Here is a 13,983-nt window from a genome sequence, read left to right on the forward strand (position 1 = left end):
CGAGCACAGAGGTGATGGGCGGATGGGGCTTGTTGCGAGTTAGGACACGGGCAGCCGAGTGTTGGACGAGCTCAAGTTCGCGTAGGCTAGAACGTGAGAGGCCAGCCAGGAGTGCGTCGGAATAGTCAAGTCTAGAGGTAACAAAAGCATGGATGAGGGTTTCAGCAGCGGATGAGCTGTGGCAGGGGCGGAGACGGGTGATGTTAAAGGCAGATTCAACATTGGTGTTGAAAATTACGAAGGGTTTTTGATTGAGTCGCTGAAGGTAAGCATGCAGGTGCAGCAGGCGGTTAAGAAGGCAAATGGTATGTGGGCCTTCATAGCGAGAGGGTTTGAGTACAGGAACAAGGATGTCTTGCTGCAGTTGTACAGGGCCTTGGTGAGACCACATCTTGAGTATTGTGTGCAGTTTTGGCCGCCTTATCTGAGGAAGGGTGTTCTTGCCATGGAAGGAGTGCAGCGGAGATTCACCAGACTTATGAGGAGAGATTGGGTCAATTGGGCTTATACTCGCTGGAGTTTAGAAGAATGAGAAGGGATCTCATTGAAACTTATAAAATTCTAACAGGAGTAGACAGACTAGATGCAGGAAGGTTGTTCCCGATGGCCGGGGAGTCCAGGACCAGGGGTCACAGTCTAAGGATAAGGGGTAAGCCATTTAGGACAGAGATGAGGAGGAATTTCTTCACCCAGAGAGTGGTGAACCTGTGGAATTCTCTACCACAGAAGGCAGTTGAGGCCAATTCATTAAACATATTCAAGAAGGAGTTGGATATATTTCTTAAGGCTAAAGGGATCAAGGGATATGGGGAGAAAGCAGGGACAGGGTACTGAATTTGGATGATCAGCCATGATCTCTTTGAATGGCGGAGCAGGCTCGAGGGGCCGAATGGCCTACTCCTGCTCCTATCTCCTATGTTTCTATGAGTAAGTAAGGAGAAACTGTTGCCATTGGCAGGAGGGTCGGTCAACGGACGACCCAGATTTAAGTTAATTGGCAAAAGAACTAGAGGCGAGATGAGGAAAAGATAATTCATGCAACTAGTTGCTGCGAAATGGAATGCACTGCCTGAAAGAGTGGAGAGAGCAGTCTCAATCACAAATTTCAAAAGGGAATTGGATGTATACATAGAAATCATAGAATCATAGAGTTGAACCGCACAGAAGGAGGCCATTCGGCCCATCGAGTCTGCACCAGCTTTTACGAAGGGCATTCCAGTTAGTACCACACCCTCGCACTTTGCCCATAGCACTGCAATTTTTTCTACTTCAAGTATTTTTCCAATTCCCTTTTGAAGGCTACTTTTGAATCTGTATCCTCCACCCTATCAGGCATTGCATTCCAAATCCTAACCACTCGTTGAATACATTTTTTTTTCCTTACGTGCCCTCTGGTCCCTTTGCCAGTCCCTTTCAATCTGTGCCCTCGGGTCATCGACCCTTGAGCCACTGGGATGAGTTAATCTTTATTTACTCTAACTTGAACCCTTCAGGTTTTTAAACACCTCCATCATATCTGCTCTTAACATTCTATACTCCAAGGAGAACACCGCCAGCTTCTCCAGTCTGCCCATGTCACTGTCATGACTCATCCCCGGAACCATTCTTGGAAATCTCTTCCATCCCCTCGCCAAAGCATTCCCGTCCTTCCCAAAGTGCGGTGCCCAGAATTTGACACAATACTCCAGCTGAGGCCGAACTAGTGTTTGATATAAGTTCAGCAGAAATTCCTGACATCTGTACTCTATGGGGTCGATTTTCATTAAGCTGTCGGGAAGGAGGCGGGACTACAACTTTCGGGTTTTAGTCCCGCCTACATCGATGTTCGGCCAATCTATGCGATTTTCCCTTGATCGACCTTGTTGAGCTTGCCCAGTGGGCTCAGCAGGCCAATTAAGGGCCAGCCGGCAGCAGGCGACGTCACAGACTGAAATTTCATCTGTCAAGAGTTCTTGACAGATGAAATATCAGTGTTTCACAGCTGTTTGAAGCTGTCAAACACTGACAGTCTGACTTCTAACCTGAGTCCTTCTACACAGACTCAGTAGGAACTCTCAGCAGCACTCAAATCTGAAGGCTGTCACTTTTGACAGATCGCAGCCATTCAGCTTTCAGTGCCGGCTGAATGATGGGCTCCCGACGCCTAGAGGAAGAAAGGCTGTTAAGGTGAGAACAGGCAATTTAAACTTCTTTAGACACTTTAGACACACCAAACACACTTACCTTTGCACTCGTGCACCCATCACTCACCAGAACACTGACATTGCGACCCCTCCAAGTCGTTCAACCCGACGGCCCGCCTCCTCTAAGATGGCATGGTTTGGAGCCATCGGGAATCCCACACGAAACCTCTCAAAATAGGGATTAGGCTAAAAACTGCCTGTTAACTACCTGTTAACAGGCAGTTAATTGGCACTGATCCCTTCCCGCCTCGGGTCGGCGGGTCCCAGTGCGGGGCGGGTACCTGCCGCCCCTGAAACTTACATGGGGCGGGGTTTTGGGTGGGATGGTGTCGGGACCCCCGAATTTGGGATTTCCCCCACCCCCCACACGCCTGAAACCCCGCCTGATAGCTCCAGGAAAATCGACCCCACTGCCTCTATTTAAAAAGCCCAGGATGCCATATACTTTATTAATTGCTTTGTTAAACTGTCCTGCCAGCTTCAAAGATTTGTGCACAAGCACCCACCAGCCTCTCTGTCCTGGCACCCCCTTTAAAATGCCTGTCTATATCATCTTGAAGTCTATTACGATCATCCTCACTGTTTACCAGACTTCCTAGCTTCGTGTCATCTACAAATTTCGGAACATAAGAACATAACGGCCCAGAAATTCGGATCCCCACGGGTGAGTACGCGCTGGGTACTCACGTGTAGGCCCAACGAAAGAACTGGTTTCAATCATGCACTGCGCATGCGCGGGAAACCGGAACTTCCGTTCCCTTGAAGCAAGGGGTTCACAGGTGGAACGCGTGCGCCGGAGAGCCAGCGCGTGCGCATCGAATTTATGTTTTTTTACAGGTTTCTCCGGGAGGGTAAGTCTCCAGCAGTTACACTTTTAAAAAGCAGTCGCAAGGCCTGCTTTTAACAAGGTAAGTGGTGAATTAATTAAAATTAAAACATTTTTTCCACAGGTTTATTATTTTTAAATTCTTTAAAGAAAGGTAAGTTTATTTTTAGCCCCATTAGAAAATAAAATTATTTATTTAAAAAATGTTAATTATTGTTTAAAATAGTTATTTCATGTAATTTATAGTTTATTTAAAAAATGTGATTTAAAAAAAATTTTATTTGAAGATTTAGTGATGTTTTGGGGCTTATAGTATTTATAAGTTTGACAGCCCTTCCTGTCAAGCTTATGAATGAAGCATTCCCTACTCCGATTGGCTCCCCATGGCCCATGTGATCCCAGGGGACGCATCGAACTAACTGCGCCCCTGGGATACGCAAGCACTGCGCGCCGGCAGTTGGAGGAGGCCCAGGATCAGAATCCCACGCGGGCCCACAGCACAACGGCCGGCGCGCAAGGTAAGTGCAGGTCGGGGGCTACCACCCGCGGGAAGCCCTCGACCCGAATTTCTGGGCCAATAAATAGGTGCAGTAGTAGGCCATTTTGCCCTTCGAGCCTGCTCCGCCATGCAATCAGATCATGGCTGATCTTCTACCTCATCTCCACTTTCTTGCCCTTTCCCCATATCCCTTGATTCCATTAATATCCAAAAATCTACCGCTCTCTGTCTTGAATACACTCAACGACTGAGTCTCCACAGCCCTCTGGGATAGAGAATTCCAAAGATTCACCACCCTCCGAATGAAGACATTTCCCCTTATCTCAGTTCAAAATGGCCGACTCCTTATTCTGATACTGTGACCCCTGGTTCTGGATTCCCCAGCCAGGAGAAATATCCTCCCTGCATCTACCCTGTCAAGCCCTGTAAGAATTTAATGGCCCTGAAATTAGGATCGGGAGCTTTCCGTGCGTGCAAGCCCCCGACGTGCACTCACCCTGCGCGCTGACATCTGAAGCCCGGGCCTGCTTGCATTTCCTGTCACAGGCCCGGTTCAGATGTCGGAGCGCTGTGCTTACCTGATCCAGCGGCGTAGTTAGTGCGATGTGCCAGCTGGGATCAGGTGAGCACTGTGCAGCCAATCAGGGGAGGGGAAACTCATTCATGAGTTTGACAGTAAGAGCTGTCAAACTCATGAAAAGTATGGGCTGCCAAAACACTACTTAAACTTTAAATAAAATGTTAAGAAACATCCCACTGATTATATTAACCATAAATAAGGTTAAAAAAAATGTTTTAAACAATTAATCAATCTTTTGAAAAAAATAAATTTTTAAAAAATAGGGTCTAAAACTAAACTTACCTTACTGTAAATTCTTTAAAAATAATAAACCTGTGGAAAAAAAAATTCTACATTGTACTAAAAGCCCACTTACCTGTAAAACTATGTACTTACGTCTGGTTTTTCCACACGTAAAAACCGGAGGCCTTTACATGCGCGCAACTCTGGAAAAAAAAAAGGAATTTCACTGCGCACGCGCTGCCTGTGCAGTCGCGCGCCTTCTGCCTCTTAACCCCTTGGGTCAGAGGAAAGGAAATTTCGGTTTTCCCCGCATGCGCTGTGCATGCTGAAAACCGGCAATTCCTCCGGGCACACGCGTGAGTACCCCGTCCGTACTCACGTGTTGTGCCCGGAATTACTGGGCCTTTATGTTTCAGTGAGATCACCTCTCATTCTTCTAAACGTGAAAGGGAGACATTTGCAGGGCGAATGAGTGTGAAAGGGCGGTGATGGCAGATTCAATACTACCTTTCAAAAGGGAATTCGCTAAATGCTTGCAAAGGATAAATGGTGCAGAGCTATGGGGAAAGAGAAGGGGGTAGGGAGACTAATTGGATTGTTGTTTCCAAGAGCCCACACAGGCACGATGAGCCAAGTGGCTTCCTTCTTTAGTTATAATTGTACGTTTCCAGATATTTCCCGTGTTTGTAAGAGGCCCACATTATTGAGAGCAAGTACTGGGCGCCATAACTATAGCCATAGCCGAAGACTTGCTGCTTAAGTATGATCAAAATTAAACGAGGCATGTTTTGAAACACGATGGTCGCGTTTAAATGTGTTCAGAGGTTTTATATTTTTTTCCTATGACAGTTAGTCATGTTTCCTGGGGTTGGGGCAGAAACAGGTTTGGATGGGTTAAGATTTTACACTACTTGGACCCATACTTGGACCACAAAGTGCCTGGCTTTTAGTCCCGAGTTTTCCAGGAATGACGTATGAGGAGAGATTGGGACGATTGGGCTTATACTCGCTGGAGTTTAGAAGAATGAGAGGGGATCTCATTGAAACTTATAAAATTCTGACAGGACTGGACAGACTAGATGCAGGAAAGATGTTCCCGATGGGTCGGGGAATCCAGAACCAGGGGTCACAGTCTAAGGATAAGGGGTAGGCCATTTAGGACAGAAATGAGGAGGAATTTCTTCACCCAGAGAGTGGTGAACCTGAGGAATTCTCTACCACAGAAGGCAGTAGAGGCCAGTTCATTAAATATATTCAAGAAGGAGTTGGATATATTTCTTAAGGCTAAAGTGATCAAGGGATATGGGGAGAAAGCAGGGGCAGGGTACTGAATTTGGATGATCAGCCATGATCTCATTGAATGGCGGAGCAGGCTCGAGGGGCCGAATGGCCTACTCCTGCTCCTATCTTCTATGTTTCTATGTTTCTATGTCAGGAGATCAAGCGAACTGAATATCAAACAGTGCATGCAACAGGCGTCAGGTGGTTTACTGCCCCTTTTGTGTCCCTGCCCAACTCAAATTTCTCTGTATGTTTCAGGATGAATTTGGAACTCTAGTCTGATATTTGGCTTCCACGACGTGTCTCTCACCTGCAACTTCTATTGCCACAAAATTACTGTAGGTGGAGTTGAACATCCGTCCACTTATTTCAGTCTCATACGTACACGTGTAATTTCCGCTGTCGGATACAGTTGTGTTCGCAATTCTGAACTCGGCGCCATGGTTGTTCCATTGCGTGGAAATCGAAGGCATGTGAGTATCTTGGCCGTTCTTCATTAAGTGAAACCTATTCGTTGAATAATATGCAGGCGCTAGACATGTGATCCGGATACTTTTTCCTTGAACGTATAAACCAAACATCGTCGTCACGGTGAGTTTAGCGCCCTCTGGTTGACCTGGATATGTATTCAAAAGATATAATGTTTTACTCATGATATTTGGCTACGGGCAATCGCTTATGCTCAACACATTCTCAGCTAATTGTTAGAAAAGGATACTTCTCATTACATACATCTCCAAAATGGTTCCAGGGATGAGAGGCTTCAGTTAGGTGGACGGACTGGAGAAGCTGGGATTGTTCTCCTTGGAGCAGAGAAGGTTCAGTGGAGATTGACCAGAATGGTACCAGGGATGAGGGACTTCAGTGATGTGGAGAGACTGGAGAAGCTGGGATTGTTCTCCTTAGAGCAGAGAAGGTTAAGGGGAGATTGACCAGAATGGGACCAGGGTTGAGGGTCTTCAGTGATGTGGAGAGACTGGAGACGCTGGGATTGTTCTCCTTGGAGCAGAGAAGTTTAAGGGGGAGATTGACAAGAATGGTACCAGGGATGAGGGACTTCAGTGATGTGGAGAGACTGGAGAAGCTGGGGTTGTTCTCCTTAGAGCAGAGAAGGTTAAGGGGGAGATTGACCAGAATGGCACCAGGGATGAGGGACTTCCGTGATGTGGAGTGACTGGAGAAGCTGGGGTTGTTTTCCTTAGAGCAGAGAAGGTTAAGGGGGAGATTGACCAGAATGGTCTCAGGGATGAGTGACTTCAGTGATGTGGAGGGACTGGAGAAGCTGGGGTTGTTCTCCTTAGAGCAGAGAAGGTTAAGGGGAGATTCACCAGAATGGTACCAGGGATTGTATTGATTTCTTTGTGGGTTCAATGACGAGACTTTTATGAAAGAGAATGTGTTTTAATCTAAAGCTTGTTCTACTCAGTTCAACAGCATTTACAGGAGACATGATGTTAGAAATCCATCTTAAATGAAACTGAAACTAAACTCCTCTGCTTGTCCTTGTCACATGACCTCTGCTGGTCAGGCATAAGTAATCAATACATGCAACTATGCTGGTAAGGCATGATAATCAAACAGGCAAATAACATCACTATTTGCTGATATCATTACATCTCCTTTTCTTAAAACAAAAGTATTTTACTTTTAACTAACAACATGTTTTCTTTGTATTAATCTGCATTTCAACTGTAACACTTAATGAACTTATCAAGGTTTTTTAACCTTGCTTTGTGTGTTCACATGAAACATGTAAATGCACTAGAACTTGAAGAATGAATAAGATAACATTACTTCCTTCTATAACAATGAGGCTTCACGTGTCTTGAGGATTTTCTGATTGATTGTCCTTGAACCTGAGTTGTTGCCTCAGATGATTGGTTCTCAGCTGTGTGATCAGGTTGTTCAACAGTATCAGTCTCTTGACCTGCTGTGTCTGGTCCCATGAGAATATCTCGAAGATTTCTTCTCGGAACAGCACCCTCATCTGTCTGAATGGTGTATGATCTTGGTTGAACTTCACTCAGGACAGTTCCCTTCTGAGTCCATGTGTTTGTTTTGTCTTTCAACCTTACTTGGTCACCAGTGTGGAGTTCAGGTAGGTTTTGTGTTCCTCTGTCATAGTAGAACTTTTGCTTTTCGTTCTGTTGTTCTTTGAACTTCCTCACTTACTCCCCCTCTTTTATTTTCAGGAGGTTCTCCGGGATGGGTAGGTTTGACCTTAGCCGACGTTCCATCAGGAGTTGGGCTGGTGACTTACCACACTCGAGCGGCGTTGTGCGGTATACAAGCATGCTTTGGTAGAAGTCAGTTCCACTGTCTTTTGCCTTGTACATCAGTCTTTTCACTGTGTTTGCGGGCTCTCCTGGGTCAACAGCTCTGGACAACATGTCTGCTGTATACATCAGCTTACCCGGTGTGTACGCAACATTCCATTCATCATAGCCTGTCTCTCCTTCGCTTTCCACAACGAGGACTCTCTTTACCAGGTTCAGTCTCTCACAGGCTTTTAAACCTAGTATGGCTTGCACATCCTTTGGCACCACGATTAATGCTAGCGTGTGCTCTCTGTCCTTGTGTGTCACTTTGACAATGCATCTTCCTTTCACTGGTATATCAGTAACTGAGTATCCTGTCACTTTCACTTTGATTCCATGTATCTTTGGTCTGGGTCTAATTTTCTTAAAATCAGTCTCTGATATCACATTAACTTGTGCTCCAGTATCCAATTTAAATGGAATGTGTATGTCATTCACTTTTAGTGTCAACATCCAGTCTCTTTCTTCTTTATTGTTTTCAGACACAACATCCACATTGAACTCCTCTATCCCGCTTTCATCTACTGCATGGACCTTGCTTTGTTGCGCTTGGTTCTTACAGCAACGGGCATAATGGTTGTTTTTGTTGCAACTATTGCATTTTTTACCATATGCTGGACATTTTCTTGGTGGATGCTGTGTACCGCATCGACTACATGACTTTTGATTGTCCCTTTCATTTTCGTTCGCTGGTCACGCCTCTTTTTTCACATTGGCGCTCTTTTTGTTAAACGGTTTGTATCCGTTCTTTCTCACTGCATCCACGTTGCAGCTATTGTCACTGAACAGCTCCTTTGCCTGCAACTTCACAGTCTCTGTAGCCCTACACAGTGCTATGGCTTTTCCCAGGTCTAGATCTTGCTCTCTTAGCAGTCTTCCCCTTAGACCATTATCTGGAATACCACACACCAGTCTGTCTTTTATCAGCGAGTCTGTCAGTCCCCCAAATTCACACGATTTGCTTCTGTTTCTCAGTTCAGTCACATACTGATCAATAGTCTCACCCGTTTTCTGTACACATGTGAAAAATCTGTGCCTCTCAAACATCACGTTACGTTTAGGTATGCAGTAGGCCTCAAACTGTTCCATTATTTTATCTAGTTTCATTTTGTCTGCATTAGCAGCGAATGTGAAGTTATTATACTCCTCCAGTGCTTCATCACCCACGACATGTAAGAACAGTGACGATTTCCTTTTATTACTTTTCTCGTCAGCTCCGATTGCTGATAAATACAACCCCACACGTTGTTTGAACCTTCTCCAATTTTCAGCCACATTACCTGTCAACTGAAACATCGCCGGTGGGAGCAAACCTTCCATTTTTTCACTTCGTTAGCTATTCTCTAATGGTAAGTAACGATGTTCTCTTTTGGCTTGCTAATATGTGGAGAGCTGATTTAATTTCAGATTTTTTCTCTTCATCTCTTTCAATCACTTCTGACACCATGTATTGATTTCTTTGTGGGTTCAATGACGAGACATTTATGAAAGAGAATGTCTTTTAATCTAAAGCTTATTCAACTCTTTTAACAGCATTTACAGGAGACATGATGTTAGAAATCCATCTTAAATGAAACTGAAACTAAACTCCTCTGCTTGTCTCTCACATGACCTCTGCTGGTCAGGCATAAGTAATCAATACATGCAACTATGCTGGTAAGGCATGATAATCAAACAGGCAAATAACATCACTATTTGCTGATATCATTACAGGGATGAGGGACTTCAGTGATGTGGAGAGATTGGAGAAGCTGGGGTTGTTCTCCTTAGAGCAGAGAAGGTTAAGGGGGAGATTGACCAGAATGGTACCAGGGATGAAGGACTTCAGTGATGTGGAGAGACTGGAGAAGCTGGGATTGTTCTCCTTAGAGCAGAGAAGGTTAAGGCGAGATTGACCAGAATGGTACCAGGGATGAGGGTCTTCAGTGATGTGGAGAGACTGGAGATGCTGGGGTTGTTCTCCTTAGAGCAGAGAAGGTTAAGGGGGAGATTGACCAGAATGGTACCAGGGATGAGGGACTTCAGTGATGTGGAGAGACTGGAGAAGCTGGGGTTGTTCTCCTTAGAGCAGAGAAGGTTAAGGGGAGATTGACCAGAAGGGTACCAGGGATGAGGGACTTCAGTGATGTGGAGAGACTGGAGAAGCTGGGATTGTTGCCCTTAGAGCAGAGAAGGTTAAGGGGAGATTGACCAGAATGGTACCAGGGATGAGGGACTTCAGTGATGTGGTAGAGACTGGAGAAGCTGGGATTGTTCTCCTTATAGCAGAGAAGGTTAAGTGGAGATTGACCAGAATGGTGCTGGGGATGAGGAACTTCAGTGATGTGGAGAGACTGGAGAAGCTGGGATTGTTCTCCTTGGAGCAGAGAAGGTTGAGAGGAGATTGGATGGAGGTGTTCAAAATCATGATGGGTCTAGGCAGAGTAGATAGAGAGCAACTGTTCCCATTGGCAGAAGGGTCGAGAACAAGAGGACACCGATTTAAGATGATTGGCAAAAGATCCAAAGGCGACATGAGGAAAAGCTTTTTATATGCAGTGAGTGGTTAGGATCTGGAATGCACAGCCTGACAGGGTGGTGGAGACAGATTCAATCGTGGCTTTCAAAATGGAGTTGGATAAGTATTGAAGGAACAAAAATACAATGCTGCGGGAAAACGGCGGGGTGAGTGGGACTAGCTGAAGTGCTCTAGCAGAGAGCCGGCATGGTCTCGACGGGCCGAATAGCCTCCTTCTGTGCTGCAAACATTTTTTTCTTTCAGGTACTTATCCAATTCTCAACTAACAACAGAAAACACTGGAAAAACTCAGCAGGCCAGGCAACATCCGTGGAGAGAGAAACAGAGTTAACGGTTTCAGGTCGAAACCCTTCTTCAGAACTGAGAAAAAAAAGCAGGAAATGAAACGGATTAAAAGGCCAGTTTGGGGGCTGGGAAATGGGGGAGGGGATGAAAGAACAAAAGGGGAGTTCTGTGAGGTGAAGAGACATTAAGAGATAGTCAAGGCGAGACGAGATGGTAATAGGACAGGTAAAGAGACAAAGGATGGCTCGAGATGAAATGCGCCGGCAGAGTGAGAGACAGCTGCCATGTGGGACAGAGAAAAAATAAATAAAAGGCACAAACCAAAAGTGTGGATAAAAAATATATAAAAGTATAATAGGGGCCGAGGCTATGATCTGAAGTTGTTGAGCTCGATATTGAGTCCGGAAGGCTGCAAAGTGCCTAATCGGAAGATGAGGTGCTGTTCCTCGAGCTTATCCCATTCTCTTTCGAAAGCCACGATTGAATCTGCCGCCACCTCCCTTTCCAGATCATAACCACTTGCTGCGTAAAAGGTTTTCCCTCACATCGCCTTTGGGTCTTCTGCCAATCACCTTAAATCTGTGTCTCCTTGATCTTGAACCTTCCGCCAATAGGAACAGTTTCTCTCTATCTATTCTGTCCAGAACCCTCATGATTTTGAACACCTCTATCAAACCTCCTCTCAACCTTCTCTGCTCTAAGGAGAACAAACCCATATTCTCCAGTCTCTCGACATCACTGAAGTCCGTCATCCCTGGAACCATTCTTGTAAATCTTTTTTGCACCCCCCCTCTCTAAGGCCGCCACACCCTTCCTAAAGCGTGGTGCCAAGAATTGGACACAATACTCCAGTTGAGGCCAAAACAGTGTTTTATAAAGATTCATCATAAACTTCCTGGCCCAGAAGTTCAGGTCGGAGGCTTCTCGCGGGTGCAAGCCCCCGACCTGCACTTACCTAGCGCGCCGGCCGTTGAGCTGTGGGCCCGCATGGGATTCCGATCTTGGGCCTCCTCCAACTGCCGGCGTGCAGTGCTTGCGTATCCCAGGGGCGCAGTTAGTTCGAAGCGTCCCCTGGGATCACGTGGGCCATGGAGAGCCAATGGTAGCAGGGAATGCTTCATTCATAAGTTTGACAGGAAGAGCTGGCAAACCTATAAATACAATAAGCCCCAAAACATCACTAAAACTTCAAATACATTTTTTAAAAAATCAAATTTTTAAAATAACTATGATTTACATAAAGTCCCTCAAATTAGGATCAGGAGCTTGCCACGCATGCAAGCCCCCGATGTTCACTTACCCAGCGCGCTGACATTTAAATCTTGGCCCGCATTGCATTTCCTCTGACTGGCCCGCTTGAGGTCCTGCCGCGCTGTGCGTGCATGACCCAGCGGCGTACTTAGTGCGATGAGCCGGCTGGGATCACGTGAGCACAGGGCAACCAATGGGAGGTTGCAAAAGTTCATTCATGAGTTTGACAGTAAGAGCTGTCAAACTCATGAAAACTCCTGGCCCCAAAACACTACTTAAACCTGAAAGAAAATTAAAAAAAACATTGCACTACTTAAATGAACCATAACGAACTCTGAAAAACAATTGTAAACAATAATTTTAAAATTTGAAAAAAAAAATTATGTAAAAAATCGGGGCTAAAACTAAACTTACCATCCTGTAAATTCTTTAAAAATAACAAACTGTGGAAAAAAAAATTCTACATTGTACTAAAAGCCCACTTACCTGAAAAACTAAATACTTACGTCTTGTTTTTCCAGGCGTAAAGACCGGAGGCCTTTACACGCGTGCAACTCTGAAAAAAAAAAGGAATTTCACTGCGCACGCGCTGCCTGTGCAGTCGCGCGCATTCTGCCTCTTAGCCCCTTGGGTCAGAGGACAGGAAATGCCGGTTTTCAGCGCATGCGCTGTGCATGCTGAAAACCGGCAATTCCTCCGGGCACACCCCGTCCGTACTCACGCGTTGTGCCCAGAATTACTGGGCCATTATAACTATTTTAAACAATAATTTAAATTTTTGAAAAAATGAATTATATTTTCTAACGGGGCTAAAAATAAACTTACCTTTCTTTAAAGTATTTAAAAATAATAAACCTGTGGAAAAAATGTTTTAATTTTAATTAATTCACCACTTACCTTGTTAAAAGCAGGCCTTGCGCCTGCTTTTTAAAAGTGTAACTGCTGGAGACTTAGCCTCCGGGAGAAACTTGTAAAAAAAACGTAAGTTCGATGCGCACGCGCTGCCTCTCCGGCGCACGCGTTCCACCTCTCAACCCATTCTTTCAGAGGAACGGAAGTGCTGGTTTCCCGCGCATGCGCAGTGCATGCAGGAAACCGGCACTTCCATTGGGCTTACGGGTGAGTGCCCCGTGCGTACTCACCCGTTGGGACTCGAATTTCTGGGCCATTACTCCAGTTGAGGCCGAACCAGTGTTTTATAAAGGTTCATCATAAACTTCCTGTTAGGGCAGGACTCCCCGGATTCTGTCCCAGCGACGATAAAGGATCCGTTATTTATGCCCAAGTCAGAATGCTGTGTGAGTTGGAGGAGAATTTGGAAGTGATGGTCTCCCCATGCGCCTGCTGCCCTTCTGGTTTTAGATTTCACGTTTCCCGGAAGTGGCCCCCGGAAAAATTGGCAAGTCGCTGCAGTGCATCTTGTGGCTAGTGCACATTGCAGCCACGTTATTCCGGAAGAGGAGGGCATGGATATTGAATCTAGTGGCCCTGGTGCCGATCAAGGGGACTGTATTTTTCCTGGGTCATAGAAACATAGAAGATAGGAGCAGGAGTAGGACATTCGGCCCCTCGAGCCTGCTCCGCCATTCAATGAGACCATGGCTGATCGTCCAAATTCAGTACCCTGCCCCTGCCATCTCTCCATAGCCCTTGATCACTTTTGCCTTAAGAAATATATCTAACTCCTTCTTGAATATATTTAATGAATTGGCCTCAACTGCCTTCTGTGGTAGAGAATTCCACAGGTTCACCACTCTCTGGGTGAAGAAATTCCTCCTCATTTCTGTCCTAAATGGCTTACCCCTCATCCTTAGGCTGTGACCCCTGGTTCTGGACTCCCCGACCTTCGGGAACATCCTTCCTGCATCTAGTCTCCTTGCACTTCCCCTTTCCCCAATCTATTGCCGTTCAGATAATAATCTGCCTTCCTGTTTTTGCCACCAAAGTGGATAACCTCGCATTTATCCACATTATATTGCATCTGCCATGCATCTGCCCAATCACCCAACCTGTCCAAATC

General features: G+C 45.6%; 1 protein-coding gene across 1 annotated transcript in view; it reads right to left on the reverse strand.

The window, feature by feature from the left end:
* Nucleotides 1–13,983, reverse strand: part of LOC147084917 (scavenger receptor cysteine-rich domain-containing protein DMBT1-like) — a 114,251-nt gene that overhangs the window by 37,341 nt on the left and 62,927 nt on the right. Inside the window, exon 11 of the mRNA XM_085979633.1 lies at nucleotides 5,902–6,207. Within this exon, the coding sequence (XP_085835759.1) occupies nucleotides 5,902–6,207 (306 nt within the window). The remainder of the gene's footprint in view (nucleotides 1–5,901; nucleotides 6,208–13,983) is intronic.

This window comes from Somniosus microcephalus, unplaced genomic scaffold, assembly GCF_052327205.1.
Source record: "Somniosus microcephalus isolate GS21.2 unplaced genomic scaffold, FLI_Smic_1.0 unresolved_chr9, whole genome shotgun sequence".
NCBI classification, from domain to species: domain Eukaryota; kingdom Metazoa; phylum Chordata; class Chondrichthyes; order Squaliformes; family Somniosidae; genus Somniosus; species Somniosus microcephalus.